This window comes from Mytilus galloprovincialis, chromosome 9 (assembly GCF_965363235.1).
Source record: "Mytilus galloprovincialis chromosome 9, xbMytGall1.hap1.1, whole genome shotgun sequence".
NCBI classification, from domain to species: Eukaryota; Metazoa; Mollusca; class Bivalvia; order Mytilida; family Mytilidae; genus Mytilus; species Mytilus galloprovincialis.
In genome coordinates this window covers 75,933,881-75,950,337 of record NC_134846.1, presented here as the reverse complement: position 1 = coordinate 75,950,337, position 16,457 = coordinate 75,933,881, and the positions used below count along the sequence as shown (strand labels likewise).

At 31.9% G+C, this 16,457-nt stretch overlaps 2 protein-coding genes across 2 annotated transcripts; one reads left to right on the top strand and one right to left on the bottom strand.

Annotated features, from left to right (window-relative positions):
• Positions 1 to 854: 854 nt before the first annotated feature.
• LOC143045963 (small ribosomal subunit protein uS4) lies at positions 855 to 14,781 on the bottom strand. Its single transcript, XM_076218830.1, has 5 exons — positions 14,706 to 14,781; positions 3,058 to 3,283; positions 2,429 to 2,615; positions 1,454 to 1,557; positions 855 to 963 (listed from the first exon to the last, which is right to left on the bottom strand). Exons 2-5 carry the CDS (start codon positions 3,272 to 3,274, stop codon positions 899 to 901), a joined length of 573 nt encoding a protein of 190 aa, XP_076074945.1. The 5' UTR covers positions 3,275 to 3,283; positions 14,706 to 14,781; the 3' UTR covers positions 855 to 898.
• On the top strand, positions 3,428 to 6,568 carry LOC143046832 (uncharacterized). Its single transcript, XM_076219893.1, has 3 exons — positions 3,428 to 3,779; positions 5,471 to 5,860; positions 6,561 to 6,568. Exons 1-3 carry the CDS (start codon positions 3,557 to 3,559, stop codon positions 6,566 to 6,568), a joined length of 621 nt encoding a protein of 206 aa, XP_076076008.1. The 5' UTR covers positions 3,428 to 3,556.
• Positions 14,782 to 16,457: the final 1,676 nt, after the last annotated feature.

Sequence of the window (16,457 nt, the reverse complement as noted above, 5' to 3'; positions counted from 1 at the left end):
ACATCAAATGAATGGAAACCGTCATCTTCCAGACTAGATACAATGTATTTATCAAAGTTGTACAAAAGTCAAACATGTAAGAATTTTGTTGTCGTTGTTTATAGTGAACGTGTGTTTAGTTATTTATAGTAAGGTCAGTTTGAATGGGGTTTCAAGTTTCACACACTATTGAATTCAGGTAGTTAAAAGTCATTTGAGCCATTCAGGGTTCTCGCTAAGGCGAGTCCATGAGTCCTGGACTCATCAAAATCTGTCTGGACTCACCATTTTCAAAACTGGCAAATCCACAGATGCATCAAGATTGAAATAATTTGCATAAACTGAACACAGTTAAACACAAATATACTCATTTTATAGCAAAAGTTTAAAAGTAATCTGAATTTAATGTCATTATATTGCGATAAATGTCTTCTTTTTGCTGTTGGACTCCCCATGGCCAAAAATGACGAGTCCCTGGACTCGCCTTCAAAAATCCTTAGAGAGAACCCTGGCCATTGCAGTTAAGTTTCCAGTAGCACTTTTCCAAGTAAATAATATAATAATTTTATATTATTTACTTTTAGATTTGTTTACCTTTAGTATGCGTTAACCAGTACCAGCTGAGAATGTTCGGTGTATTCACACAAAAACATGATTTCATTATACATACCGGTATACGAATAATAAAATGTGCACTTGTCTCTGCAAGTGGCGTCTCCCATGTGAGAGTTTGTGGTTATTTGATAAATATTTTATATTTGCTTGAGCTTACGAATTGGATTTTAAGGTGGATTATAAACCGGTTTCACAACTACATGTTACTAAACCTCACACTTGTACAACAATTGCATAGAATTCTATTATATTGACAACAATTTGGTCTTTTTATCACTTTATTGAGACATGGGAAAATGTTCATTTAATCCTCATCTTCACCACCACCTCCACCTTGTCCTTTCTTCATGTTCTTCCTCTTTGCACGGCCTGAAAAAAAACCAAGATTTTTATTTGATTTTTAACAATAATAATGTTTCAATGAATAAGTTTTATACATTGACAGTACCATGTATGATGCTAGAGGCAGAAACATGCAATAAAGCAGTTTCCCTTAGAAATATTTTAACTCCACAAAATCATTCATGAATGTGGTCTCTCCTTTCATTATCTAGCTGTAGAACCCCACCTCTTCAGGTGATTTTTCATGTATTTTTGTTGTTGCAATTTTACAGTAAAACCAATATGCATGATGTACATATTCTTTACAATATTTTTGACACAAGATGTTCAGAACATTTAATTTATCAAACTGTATAAATTCAAGTAGTTTGAGAAGTACAAAATGACAAAAGAAATAAATAAACTTAATTTAACAAAGTGTATAAATTCAAGTAGTTTGAGAGGTACAAAATGAAAAAAGAAAGAAATAAAACAGTAGACACCATCCTTGCAAGGAAGAATCAGCATTTTTTATTACCTGGACGTCCACCACCATATGGTGATCTGAGTGAAAAGTCAATGTGTTTCTGGGAGTCCAATCTGACAATGTAAGATGGTATGTTGACTACTTGTTTTCTTACTCTGTAATGTAAAATACATGATTTAAATGATAAGTTAGAACTTAACACACAGAGCAAGCAAGATATTATCTGATGCTGCTTTTCTAGCATGGATATTTTTTTGTAGTTAAGGATTCAAATAAGAATTCAGTAAATTTTTTTTACTAATGAAATTTCAATATTTTGATAGATTACCAAGTCCTGTTTTAATGATATGTTGTATTGACACAAAGACTGGATTCAAATTGCATTGTCTGGAACTTTCACATTAATAAACGTATTGAAGGAAGTAAATATAAAATGAAATTGATGAAGAAAGAATGATGTGCTGTCAAAAATATGTTATCTACATACATTCTTCAAAGATCCACATCAGACATAGAGATTTAATTTCTCCAGTGGCCTGATGTGTCATATCAATGAGTCACCAATGTAGATTTACGATAGACTTGGAGCATTTAGCTTCAGTGGCCTATTGTGTTTGGAATGAACTAAGAAGCTGGTTTTGCCATCCAATGACTCAAATAGTTTTAAGCAACAGCTTCTGTAACAATATAGACATGGAGGAAAATATCACTCCAGTGGCCTATTGTGTAATGCATAATACATCTACGGCTTTCTACAAACACAAATTAACATGAATAATGTAAATAAACAATACTAACTTGACAAATAAATACTGTATGGTGTTAAGGCTATGTAATCTATGTATTCTTAGTTTATATTTACAGTGTATTCTTTCAGTTTAGTTCAAGTTTTTCATTTATTGGTATTTCACATATTGAATATTCTTTAGCTCTAAATTCTTTTAAAAAATACTGAATGATGAGTAGAAAAGTTTCATTTTCGAAAATGAATACACTGATCTCTTCATTTTTTTTTTTGCAAATTACCTAATGTGTCTCTGCCTGATAAGAACACGGGCATGATGAATACTCTTGGCCAATCCAAGTTTAAATACTTGTGTCTGGAGACGTCTTTCCAAGAAATCTTCAAGTCTCAAACCCAACACATAATCGAGCTTCATTTTGGATTCCTCAAGTACTCCAATACGTACAAGACGTCGTAGTAATGCATTACCTGTAGAATAAGACATTTATTTGCAATGATAAATCCTGAACATTTATATACAATTTAATATATTGTAAAGAGGCATGAACAATGCAAGACAATATTTCTGGTGAGATGCTGCACACAAGCTTAATAATAAATCCATTCTTTAGTCATCAAATTAGGTTTTTTTTACAACACATTAAGTGATTAGCTGTTGCCTGTTTGCCTATTAAACTTATTTCATATATATACATTAGTTGTATTTCATCACATTTCATAGTGACAGCCAGAACAACTTACTGAATCAGTGTTCTCTCCATACCTTTTAACTAAGCATAACAACTTTTGAAAAGCGTCAGGGGATAACAAAATAGCTAATTTATAATCAAATAGAAATATTAAACACTAGTATAGAATACACTGTTTAATTCAAGGATGTCATCGAAAATAACTATTATTCAATTTGTACCTTCAAATAAACGTTTAGGTTCCTTCTCATCAAGTGTGAGCAATTCTCTGGCTGCAGTTCTGATTTTGGCCAAAGTGAACTTCACCCGCCACACCTCTCTTTTGTTTCTCAATCCATATTCTCCAATAAGCTTTAACTCCTGGTCTAAACGTTCCTTTTCAAAGGGACGTCTAGGAGTTGTGAAAGTCTTTGACTGTACCAACGGCACTCGCGGCATGATTTATACCTGTGAAAGAAATGTAAATTATTTTCATTGAAGACCTCAATTACTTAATTAGCAAAGCTTTGAAACATATGTTTTTAAACTTCAGTCATCACTGGTTTATTAAACTATTAATATATATTATATAGTCGCGGTCATGTAAAATAAGCGAGTTCGGAGTTTCGATTACTTCCGGTACATAGGAGATTTGCCGCTTTGCATTGTGGGATCGGACGGAAGATAAACAAAGCATTTTGGCGGTTACATTTTGAGGAGAGAGAGTTGGTTTTTATCGAGATGTCTGAAAATGACACCTCGATTGATACTTTTAAACGGTGGACGGTACCAGTGCTGCAACAGTATCTGCGGAAACGTGGTTTGAGAACATCTGGGAAGAAAGAAGAACTTGTAGCACTGGTTTATTCCGCTGATTTGATGAAGATTAAGCCAGTGCTAACACCCGCCGAAGAGAGAAAACTGAAAGCTGATCAGTACTGTGACAAATTGAAGGCACCAAAAGGTTACATTTATAAAAATACATTCACTTTGCAAAATACCCATAGCTCAAATAAAAAAATATATAAGATATACAGACAGCCTATACCTGTATACTATAAGTCTATATAAAATGCAAGGAAAGCATATATATTACAATGGGTATATTCTGCCCTTAATATTGACTACTGCTGTATTATTTGGGGTGAATGTAAAACTGAATTCAGAAGGGATAACAAGAATTTTAAAAGTCATAAAAAGGGCAGCAAAATTAATTATAGATGCAGATCCTTTATCCTCCTCAGCCCCCTTATTAAAAAAAACTTGGTTGGATGACAGTTGACAATAGAATAAAACATCACAAATATTTACTTCTATGTCCATATTTTCATGAACACTTTTTCATTCCTGGGGACATCTTTTTATAGGAAATTGTGTCCTGGACACATTTGAATAAGTAAATATTGTCGAATCCGGGTCCGTTCGCGCCCATTCACGTTCGCACCCACTCATGTTCGCCCCCTTTCACTTTCGCACCCTACATGTTCGCACCCAAAGTCCGTTCGCACCCTACATGTTCACGCCCAATTGCAACTTTGTAATCAAGTAGTATTCTTATAAATATTATTGTTTTCATTGTCTCAAAATAAAGTGATACAGCATTTTTTTGTGTTGAATAAATCTTAATCATGTTTTGGATAGTGTATTGTTAAAAAAAAATATTCCTTTCTAAATAAAGTGGGATTCTGTCAACGTTTTATTTTGTGTTGAATAACTCTTTATCATATTTTGGTTCTTGTATTATTATAACTTTGTTTCATTGACATGTTTCAAAATGAAGTGAGATTTTGACTACGTTTTTTTTTAGTCTTGAATAAATTTTATCATGTTTTGGTTATAATAGTGTATTGCTATATTTTATTATTTCATTGTTTCAGATCAAAGGGACCAAGCTGTTAAAAACAATTATCTTTTGTGTTTTTCATTTATAATCTTCAATCTTTTACTCATACCAAGCTATAAATACATTCAGTATTTACACGAAAGCAATTAAAAACAACAATGATGATTTTCCAATTATTCAACTGGAATTTGAATTAAAATTGGGCGCGAATGTGTAGAGTGCGAACGGACCTTGGGTGCGAACGTGCGAGGTGCGAACGAGTAGGGTGCGAAAGTATATTGGGCACGAACGGACCTGATACCAATATTGTCCATGGACAGTATACACATGAGGCCCCTCATGGGGGGGTCCTAGTAATCACATAATCACCATTTTTTTGCCAATATAATCACATAATCATTAAATATTTGCTTATCTTTAGTAATCAAATAATCATAAACTAAAAATACAGTCCTAGGTAATCAAATAATCATGAAATATTTGGCTTAATAATCAAATAATCATTAAAAAAACGGCCAAGTAATCACATAATCAAAAACCCCATGAGGGCCCTCACACATGTAATATTACAAAATTATGCCTGCTGGACATTATTTCATGGGTGGGGACATTATTTTAAAAATCCTACATAATCAATTATCCAATTATATGGCATTACCATTACTGAATCATTACTTCCAGAAGCTTGTAACCCTATCTATATGAAAATATTTTATCCTTTGGAAGTACATGTAGCAAAAAATAGCTTTTCAGTGTTATGAATAAATTAAGATTAAATATGATTTAAGCAATCATGAAAATCTTCTTCGTAGGTATTGTCCCAGATCCTTTGATAGACTTGACAAGTGGATGGGTTACAGAATCCAAGGGTGTTTCTATGTGGCCTCCAACTATGTACTATGACATAGCCACCTTCCTTCAGAAAAAAGAAGACAAATCGCTGAGTGACAGGTTGATGAAGGACTACAAGGAGGGAAAGGCCTACAGTTATTTTACATCCGGATGGCTGAAGGAAGTTCATTACCATCATATCGACAGCAATAGTCCTTATTGTTTTTTGAAGGCAGAATGTACTGCATCGCAACGCATTAATGATGTGCCACATACAGCATGGGTGTTACTTGAGAAAATTTCTGGGGAAATTCAGACAGCTTACTGTTCATGTTTTGCTGGGTATGTTAAAAAAATATGCAGTAACCATGGTAATAATTTGAAAAGAAAAATATTAAAATATATATATATATATAAATATTTAGTATCATTGAACGGACTTAAAAATTTAAAAACATTCAAATTTCAAGGCTTCAAAGTCATGAAAGTGATATAGAAACGCCACTTTTAATCTTTTATTGATGTTTTTCATCTTAAAGTCAACATATTCACATACGTGTTACACAGAATTTTACACTCGTATGCATACTAGAACATTTTCTAATTCGGACTTTTACATAAAGTTTTTAACTTCTACACATACTGATGTAACATTTTACATTATCTTCCATACAAAATAAGATTTGTTTATTAAATTATTTCACTATTTTATTTGCTCATGTTGGTATAGATAAACAACTTTCTATTCCTGTGTTAAAATTTGTAGATTGGGAGAGACTTGCAACCATATGGCAGCCATTTTATTCAAAGTAGACTATGCTTGGCAATGGGGTGCAAATAATAAATCTTGCACTTCCAAGCCATGTGTCTGGAAGTCACCAAGTACAAAAAAGTCTGTTGTTCAACCAAAAAAACTTTCTGAATTAAAAATAATGAAACCACATTATTCTAAAGGAGGTACATGTATAAAAATGTATTCTGCATTTGAAATTGCATGAAATCAGTTTGTTATTTAAAAAAATTGCATGTGAATTTGTACTGTATTTATGAAATTTTATTTTATTTTTCCAGATTGTTAGTTATTAGTTCTCCATTTTCTGTGCAGTTCTTACTTTCTTGTCTTGTTATGAAATGTGCAAAAAGTTCTGTTGATATTCTATTTGCCATTTTATAACTGTTTAAGAAAGGTATATTTCAACTACATGTAGTAAGAAATCTTTGGAAGTAATAGATATGCAATTCAAGCAGCCTACAATTTGAAATAGTTTACACAAAAACTTCATTTATATACTACTGTTTTCCTTAAAAAATTGTAAGTATGAATTTAAAAACAATTTTATTTTCTGAAATACTGGACATGCTGGAGACGACATTTAATTGGCTTGTGTATTCTTAAAACTCAGTTTACCCTGGAGTGAACAATGTATCTACTACATTTGTAGAAGATGTCCCAATGATAAAATGAATGAATGATGATGATGAATGAAATATTTAATTTTTACATCATTCTGTATTTTCACTGTGACGACATGTTTAAATATACAAGGACATTGCTTGCCTATAAAATTTCTTTTTATGTCACTTTGTTAACTTTGGAGACTAAGGATATGTTAACATAATTTTTACTCTTGTGTAAAATGAACTTTTCCATCATTCTTCAGTGTCGAATACTCACACTTTTATTTTGTAGGGCAAGGCCAGCCAATTAACCCAATCAAACGACAACTTTTTCAGCCAACACAGGGAACAAAACCATCTTTAGGGAAGTTGAGTGATGCCTTACTACCGGCATGTCAGAATGCTGCAGTATTCCAGTACTTACACCACAACTACACAAATTATGAACCATCTGAAGATTTTAATGTTCTGTCAACAGAAATTGTCACAACTACTGAGGGGACCATTTTACCCTTATCATTACCAGAGATTGCTGGAAACTGTCATGATCATAATGAGCTTCTTGAAAAACTGAAGTACACAGATGCTGACCGGGAGAAAATTTTACAGGAAACAAATGGGCAAAGTGAAAACACGGAATGGTTCAATCAAAGGAAAGGACGAATTACATGTTCTAGGATGCACTCTGTTTTCACAAAATCAGAAACATTGAAGAAAAATAAAGCTGTGAACACAGAATCACTAGTCACTGAGATCCTTGGCTACAAAGAAAAAAATAGTAATATTCCTGCATTGAAGTATGGTAGATTCATGGAACCTGTAGCCAGAAGGAAGTATAAGTGTATACTGTTACAGAGGAAACACCAAGATTTAAAAGTTGTGGAAACAGGGCTCTACATTGACACTGAAAGGGGCTATTTAGGTTCAAGTCCAGATGGTATGGTAGACTGTTCTTGCTGTGGTTCTGGTGTGTTGGAGGTTAAATGTCCATTAAGTATTGCACACACCATACCAAGTCATGAAAATCTAACATACTTAGTTAAAGAAGGAAGTAATATCACATTACAAAGAAACCACAACTACTACACACAGATACAAGGGCAAATGGCAATTTGCAATAAACAATGGTGTGATTTTTTTATATTTACCAAGCATGGACACCACTTGGAGAGAATTCTGTTCCAGAAAGATTATTGGGAAAAGATTGTATCAAATTTGGAAAATTTCTTTCTTAAGTATGTTGTAGTGGAGCTTCTGACTCAGGATATAAAAAAAAAGGTTGCACACACAGAAACATCAAGTGGTACGAAGAGTAATACAGACGGCATACCACTCTTGGCAATAAATACATGTAAATTAATAAATCCAACACAAGCTAAAGGGAAAAAGCTCAACAAGAGAAGCAAAAAGGTTGAACCAAAACCAATTTATCTGTGCGGCTCATGTCAGCAGACATGTTTGGAAATTGATGAACTGGACAACAATTGTGAATCTGACTACAGTGTAGGATGTGACAAATGTAGAAAATGGTTTCACTGGGGATGCATTGGTTTTGATGGTATGTTGAACATGGATAAATGGTACTGTGATGACTGTGAAGCTAGTAAGGAAAACAGTTTATTAATAAGGTATATTTTTATGTCTCACCTACAGTAGTAGAAGCATTTTTTTTTGCTGTCCCACAAGGCAGTTTTTAAACTATGTCATTTAAGACTATTTTACACCTTGAATACACTCTGACAGACTTTGATATTATATGCTGCTTTCTAAATATAAAGTTGTCGTTTGAATTGTTTTACATTGTCATTTCGGGGCAATTTATAGCTGACTATGTCATTTGGGCTTTGTTCGTTATTGAAGGACATACAGTGACCTACATTTGTTAATTTCTGTATTTCTTGGTCTCTTGTGGAGAGTTATCTCATTGGCAATCATCATATCACAACTTCTTGTATATTAAAGAATTGTCTGGACTATCTGAATAGCAACATAAATAATATACAATGAATATTGTATGGTATTTATAGATATAGAAAGATGTGGTGTGAGTCTGTTAAATTATCAAAATTTCCTTCCAATTTTAGGTCAATTATTTTTAATATTTTGCTCCACATATGATATCATATCCCATTTTGTGTTGGCTTGCTAGATACATGAACTGTCTACAGAATATAAAATTAACTTCACCCGATAATAAAAGTAACTTCATAAAACTTTTATATTTTATTAACAGTATTTATAACAAACAAAAAATAAATATTTGGATTTTCACAAATCAAAACCAACAAATAGTATATAAATATTTAATATATATTATAATAAATATACTGAATATTTGTAATTTAAACCCTCAAAAAATATATTATTATTTCTAGAATCAATTTGAAAAATGACTTATTTGTTTTGATATTGCAGAGGAGTATATGCAAGAGGAGAAAAGAGAAGACGGAAGATATAAAAGTTGAAGATGATATTAATCATTATCTTTAGACAGCCTACATATTTTTATATTTCTTCAGTGAAAACATTCTTTGAAGCAGTATTGTAAAAATACATTGTACATGTATGTACATGTACTTTTCAGGTGTATTGGTCTGGGAACACAGTTATCTTCCCTTGATTTTTCATAGTCTCCAAATATAATCCTTAGTGTGGACAGTGTGTTATAATTACCAATTATTTTTTATCCTTTCCAAATGTATTTCTTCATATTTTTGGCCTTAAATGGCAAGTAGGGGAATGAAAGTACACTTTAAAAACATTGGATCATGAATTTCAAAGTTATTTTAAGTAGTGAATTTTCCAAATAAAAAAGGCTTAAAAAAATAGCATTTCTGACAGAAGCAGTTAAAAAGAATTCAAGACCTCCTTAACATAAAATTGTCCATATTTTGAAGGTTTTTTTTTTTATTATTTTGATATAATTTGTCCCAAAACTAGTTCAACACATGCACTGTGAAAATAATATCAAGAAGGGCAGTTGGGATTTGTTTTATTTCCATTTATTTTCTCAAAGAATTGCACTATATATATATGAAATAACTGTGTTCTCAAACCAATTGTCCTTGAAACCTCACTCATAATTATGCATTCTTTTCAAATTATATATATTTGGTTATACATTGTACTTATTAAGTTCTAAGAAAAGTTGTCTCAATTATCATGATTACGGCTATGGTTAACAACCTAAGAAAAGATGTCTTTATCATGGTTAACAACCATAATTATATATTTTTAAAATTCAACATTCTTGAAACAAGGTTTTAAAATAAACTTATTATCGAAAAGTACAAAGACAAATTACAGTTGAATAGTTATTCTAAAAAAAATCCTTTTTCAAGCAATAATTTAATCATAAAAGTAAATAACATATCCTTTGAGCTAAAAAAAATAAATAAACAATTTACATGTATTTGGAAGAAATTTTTCTCTTGGCCAAAAATTTAAAACGTTTTTTTTTATATTCGTTTAACAGGAATAATTCAAATTAAATGATGTATGAGGTGAGGTCTAAAGACAGTTGTAGTGATAGTTAAGTACTATTATATTGAAAACTATAACAGTAGTCTGTTTAGATCGGTTTATTTTTACTTCTGGCTCCAAATAACTAATTAAACCAAATCACAACCTAAAACATTTTATCAGATAATATTTTAAAATTCAAAAACGTACATCTTTTAAACTCCTGCATTGTGATACATTTTAGAATTTTGAATTAACAAAATCGTAAAGTTTTGATATACATGTATCAAACTTTGGCACCTTAAGTCTCAATAATTCAAACAGAAAATATAATAATTTTTTAAATGCTTGGAGTATATATTCTTGAAAGTGATTATCTTTTTTCTACAAAATAGGTGCAATTCATAGTCCTCAATAAACTTTTACAGCCAAATTGTCTAAACTTTTTAAATCAGTGTTAGTGAAAACCAATTATTATTGTTGATGGGTTTATTTAATTATCACTTTACTAAAGGTGGTTGCAAATTAGATACAGCAGAACAAATTGTAAAAATCTCATTTGCCAAAGGAACCAAAGTAATAGGCAATGTGTTTTTCAAAATTTGAAAACACTTGATTCGGCCAATTGCCCTTTCAACATGAATTCTGACATTGGCAACTGCCTTTGTTTTCAGAACATTTTCCTTAGTCATCTGCTCTGACCCCTGACCAGGTGGTGGTATGATCAGTTTTGCTTGTCTCATTACCAAGTCTGATTGTATGGGAAAACCTCTATCTGCCATTACCTCATCAGTTGGATCAATGAGATTTAAAAAACCACTGTCCATTACAATAAAGCGGTCAGAGGCCCTCCCGCCATAAGCTTCAGAAATGTATGAAATGCTGCCATTTGGTGCCATTGCCACTAAAAACTTAAGCGTGTTGTTTTTTTTGTAGTCGGACCATGTTTGTGCTTGTAATTCCATATCTCGGGGTCTTTCAATGAATATTTCAGTGCAGTCTATGATACACCTAAGATTAGGAGCAATTGAACTATATACATGTGGCAATGTCTCTTTTGTTATTTCTTTATCTGGCCAATGTATAAGAGGCTTCAACTCGTACGCCAGAAACTTCAACCATGTATTTAACACCTGTGAGACAACTGAGAGTTGAACACCAAAAAAATCACCCAGTAGCTCACTGTTCATACCAACCTTACACTTCATCAAAGTCATAACAAGTTCATCTTTGACAGACAATTTTCTTTTGGGACCAAATTTTTTAGGTGATTTTTTAAAAACCCTTTTCGCTTTCGTGCTTACGATTTTCTTGCTTCCACTCCAATAGGTCAAACGCTTTGCACGTGGTAACAAATGCTTGTATAGCCTATCAAATACATCTGCATTTGGCAGCCCTGTGTACAATCGTGTTTTGCTGTCATCTTTCACTATGTTATTTGTCATAGTTGTATGAACCATGTTTTTTGTGCCTTTGCTGTGTAGTTGTTGTTGTAAATAAATTAATTGAGAATTTAGTTTATTGATAGTTTGTTGTTTGGTGAAGCAACCTTTACAAACACAGTTGGAGGAACAGTCACATTTAGAAGCATATGAATGGTCTGATTTATTAAGATGATTGTCAGATTGCAGCTTTTCTTTACATATACTGTTTTTCTCTTTATTTATACCAGTGTAACAGTGGTCTGATTGTGCAGATTTTTTTACATAGTCAATATACGGTGTAGCAGTATATATTTGAATGTCTTCTGCTGGTAAATTTGTGTCTTGAATGTCTTGCAATGCAGATGACTCAAGTGTACTTGTATTTTCAAACACAGACTTGCTTTTCTTTTGAAATTGATGTTTAACAATTATCTTTCTGGATGGTCTTACAGTTGTTTTAACAGTGTGCCCTAAATTAACCGATGGATAAGGAGTACATTCTTCAAAATGATTTGAGCAAACCCTGTCATGAGCTTTTGGAGTCCAGTTTTTATTAGTTGTTGGGTCAATTCTATTAACTTGAATCATCCATTTTCTCCTTAACTCAGGATTCTTGTTTTCTGTTGGAAATGGAAACAACTTGAAGGGTGGTTCACAATCACAAGACCTTGTTCCTAAATTACACTTATGAACTTGACACAAAGTTTTCATCCATTTGTTGAGGTGGTAGGTGGAATTACCACACCCAACAACACAACAAATTCTCATACTATACAACTTCTCTTAAACATTACAAGGAAACTTTAAATATCTTGACCTTTACTTTGACTAATACCTGAAAGAAACAAAGACCAATAAAAACCTATTGCCACCAAGTGATAAACATTACAGAGCAACCTGTGTAAACTGAATAAAGTGAGCACCAATATTTTGTCAAATTCAACAGATGTTAACTGAAACAGTTTTAGGCTAAAGAGATCTGCATTATTAGCTGATGACCAGTATCTTGTGCCAATTAACCAAGATACATTACAAAATTGTTATGCAGTGTCCAACTATTAACTATACAAATCCTTGGAATAAACTAACAAATGACTGCCACTATAAACTTTATACATTGTTTTTTTTTTATAAATAACAGAATTTTTGTATTGTGATGTGACATATGTGTTAGACTATTGTTAGAATTTGCCCAAAACATTTTTTAAGAAATACTTTCTGTGCATTTTCAAACTGTCATTATGCACATTAATTAAGAACAGTTTGTTATTTCTTAATTTATTTTTAGTAGTTGTGTTATACATGTATTGACATGGTCTAAAAAAAATTCATCTCCTTCATTTATTCATTATGAATAGGAAATTGTATGCAACAATGAATTTGAAATAACTACTGCTGTTTCTAAGCAAGTCTAAAGTATTAAAACTGGTGAAAGTTAATGTCAATCATATATATACCATGATATTTAACAGAGCATTTAATATTTCTTGTGTTTTGAGTTTTGTCAATGGTCACATATTGGACATATTTACTTTAAATTTTACTGTTCACACATAAATTTGTAGTTTACATGTACATGTAGGTGGAATAATTTAAGTGCCTTCCTTGCAATACCTATTTTTAAGTTGTGCTTATCTTATTTAAAAATAAATAAATACACATGTGCTTACATAAAGTGTTTCAGTATTTATTCGAGTGCTGTTTATAGACTAGTGCCAGTGGTAAAAAAGTCTGTTTATAGATAAAAAAAAAGATGTGGTATGAGTGCCAATGATACAACTATCCCTTCATTTTTTTTATAAGCCATCACAACAAGCTATGAGTAAGTTATATGACTATGATTAAGGCCATAACGGGACCCAACAATTACTTGCGTAGAATCATTCAACATAGAAGTCGCATTATTGCCATCGGTACTGTCATAACCGTCCAATATCTCCGTTTTTAATTTTTCTGGAACAATTTTCCGTGAAACTCATTTGAAAACCCTCTGTTTATCATTCAATACTACCGTTTGTTGCGTAACAATAAATATTTTTCTACCTGCGCAACGATTACTAACGTTTTAAAGCATATTCACGATATCCGTTGTGTATTTATCCCGTTTGTTTATCTGCAATGACCTTTCGACCTTAGTGGGTGATCTCCCTTGAATATTTTCGCACCTGCGCATTACAGAACTCCGAACTCGCTTATTGGCACCATGATTTTAGTCGAAATTTTTAAAAATTTTAAATATCAGTCGCATTCACTAGTGATGATGTTTTTCAAATAGAAAAAGAAAAATCCATTCCGCAAATAGTCATAAATAGTATGACCTAAGAGCTATGGTTCCGCAGCTAGACATGACCTAGTTTAATAATTAAATTTTAAATGCAATTTATGTTTCAGAAAATTATAAACTTTTCTGGATTTTGCTATTCATTTATTTCATTTCTGCAGAAATTACTGAAACGACTTGCAACAGACTTTTAAAACTTTAATTTAGCACAATCAGATGATTGCTCAATAAATTTGGGGGCCTAAATTTAAGAGGTTGCTCATATGAAAGTACCCAACCCAGACATATATATGTCTCTGCCCAACCGAACAGCACGTGGTAGTTTATAACACGTTCTTTCGAAACGGTAAATACAAAATGTTTAACACTAATTATTGATAATTTAAGATGAACTGTATGGATAAATTTGTTGTGGAAAGCACGATCCCACACCAACAGATTATGATGAAACATAAAAAGGGGGAGGGTCAAGATCCACAAAATAATACAGGTTTGACCCACGTATTCAACTGTCCTCGTTTGTATTAATCAATTTATTTCAAAAAAATAACTAAATATATGTAGTCTCTCCTTAAATAGTGACTACTTTTGCATTAAGAAACGACGAAAAAACAAAATAAAATTGTGAGAAAGTCTTCGCCACGTGCTTACCCTGCGATGGTGCAATGTGAAAAGGACCGGAAGAGAAAGCGTATTAATAAATTCCTAAATTTTTAGGAGATAAAAATGTAGTTGTAACAAAATAATATTGTCTTAATTATTTAGTACGTATTTAGTAATATGACAAATGTTTACAAAATATGCAATCCAAAAGAACTACAATGGCGAAATATAGCATATAAATTATGCACTATTTTTCAATACGTGAAACGGTTAAACCGGTGAATATACAAATATAAATAGATTTTCCCTTCACTCGATGTTCTCTCTAAACAATCATGAAACCTAAAGGCGCTGTTCGTAAAATATAACAATTCACAATGATTATAACATGAATTAAAAGATACATTGGCAGTGCACATTTTTTTTCTCAAAATTGCAAATGAGACAATATCTGAAAAAGTATAATTTTTGGCAACAAGAAAAATATTTAGACCCAGTATTTTAATAACACTAATCGAAGAAAACACATTGAGGATCTAGGAACTGTTGTCTGTAATTCAAGAAATTGTTAAATTTGGTAACAAGGGCACTTTTAAAAATAGTATAAAAAAATCCAGTTCTTTCCTGTTACCAAAGTGAATCAATTTTAACATGTTTAAAAAGTTTCTAATGGGATTAATAAGGAATACGTTTAAGACACTATTTGTGGTTTACTAGTATATCCTGCAATACTTAATCAAATGCCAATTATTGATTTTAACATTTGCAATACAAAAGGTTTAGAAATATCCTAAAATATAGTCAGGTATGTCGGTAACATGAAAGTATCTTGAGTAACAGGACAACGGTAACAGAAAGGATTTTTTTTTTCTCAAAAAATGCTTTATTTTATAGTTTAAGAAAAATACATCATTTCAGATTGGTCACAATTGGAAGATAACAGCAAACAATGTCATTTATCCTTTGAAACTATTTACAAGATGAAAAATCTGCCTAGGTAATGAAAAATTCTAAAATAAATTCCTTTCTGTTACTATCTACTATACTAAAATTGCACAATGTTCTCTGCTGTTTTCAAAAGCAAAATACCTATTTTTTCATTCAACATACTGTATAATTTTTTGAAATTTATTCAATATGGTGATGATAACTTATATTAAATGAAATAGTTGGCATATAGTAGATTAACTTTTTGATTCATCAGTGAAATTGTCTTGAACATCCTTCCTGTTACTGATTATGGTTATGCTGAACTACTTTCAATCGGGTAACATATGACAGAACGTAACAGAAAGGAATTACGCAGTACTTTTTGTTCATTAAATTTTACTCAATTGTGTATAAGTTTACTTCCATCTACATGTCAATTTGATCAGATACTATAAAAACACATGTACTGGTATCATGGGTATCGTGCTGATTATGAAATATTATCAGAAGGTACACAAAAAGGCTGTAACACAGGAGAGAACAACAAGATTGTTTTTCTCCAAATTCTGATCTTTGGGGAGTTCAGATTTTTTAAACTGGTTGCTATTCACCCAAACATATGGAGTCATACATTCAGGAAATGATGCTCTTCACATTGCATTCCACAGGTGGAAAAAACCAAGCGGTGACAGGAGGGAAATTACCCCTGGGGACAACATTTAAAAGACCCTTAAAAATGCAAAATTTTCTAACATGCTTTGGTTATAACAAAACCAGACCAGTAATGGAGAAGTTTTTTTTTTATATTATTTATCAGATTTGTGAAAATCGGAAGGCTGTCTACTTAATTTAGATATTCTTTGAATGATT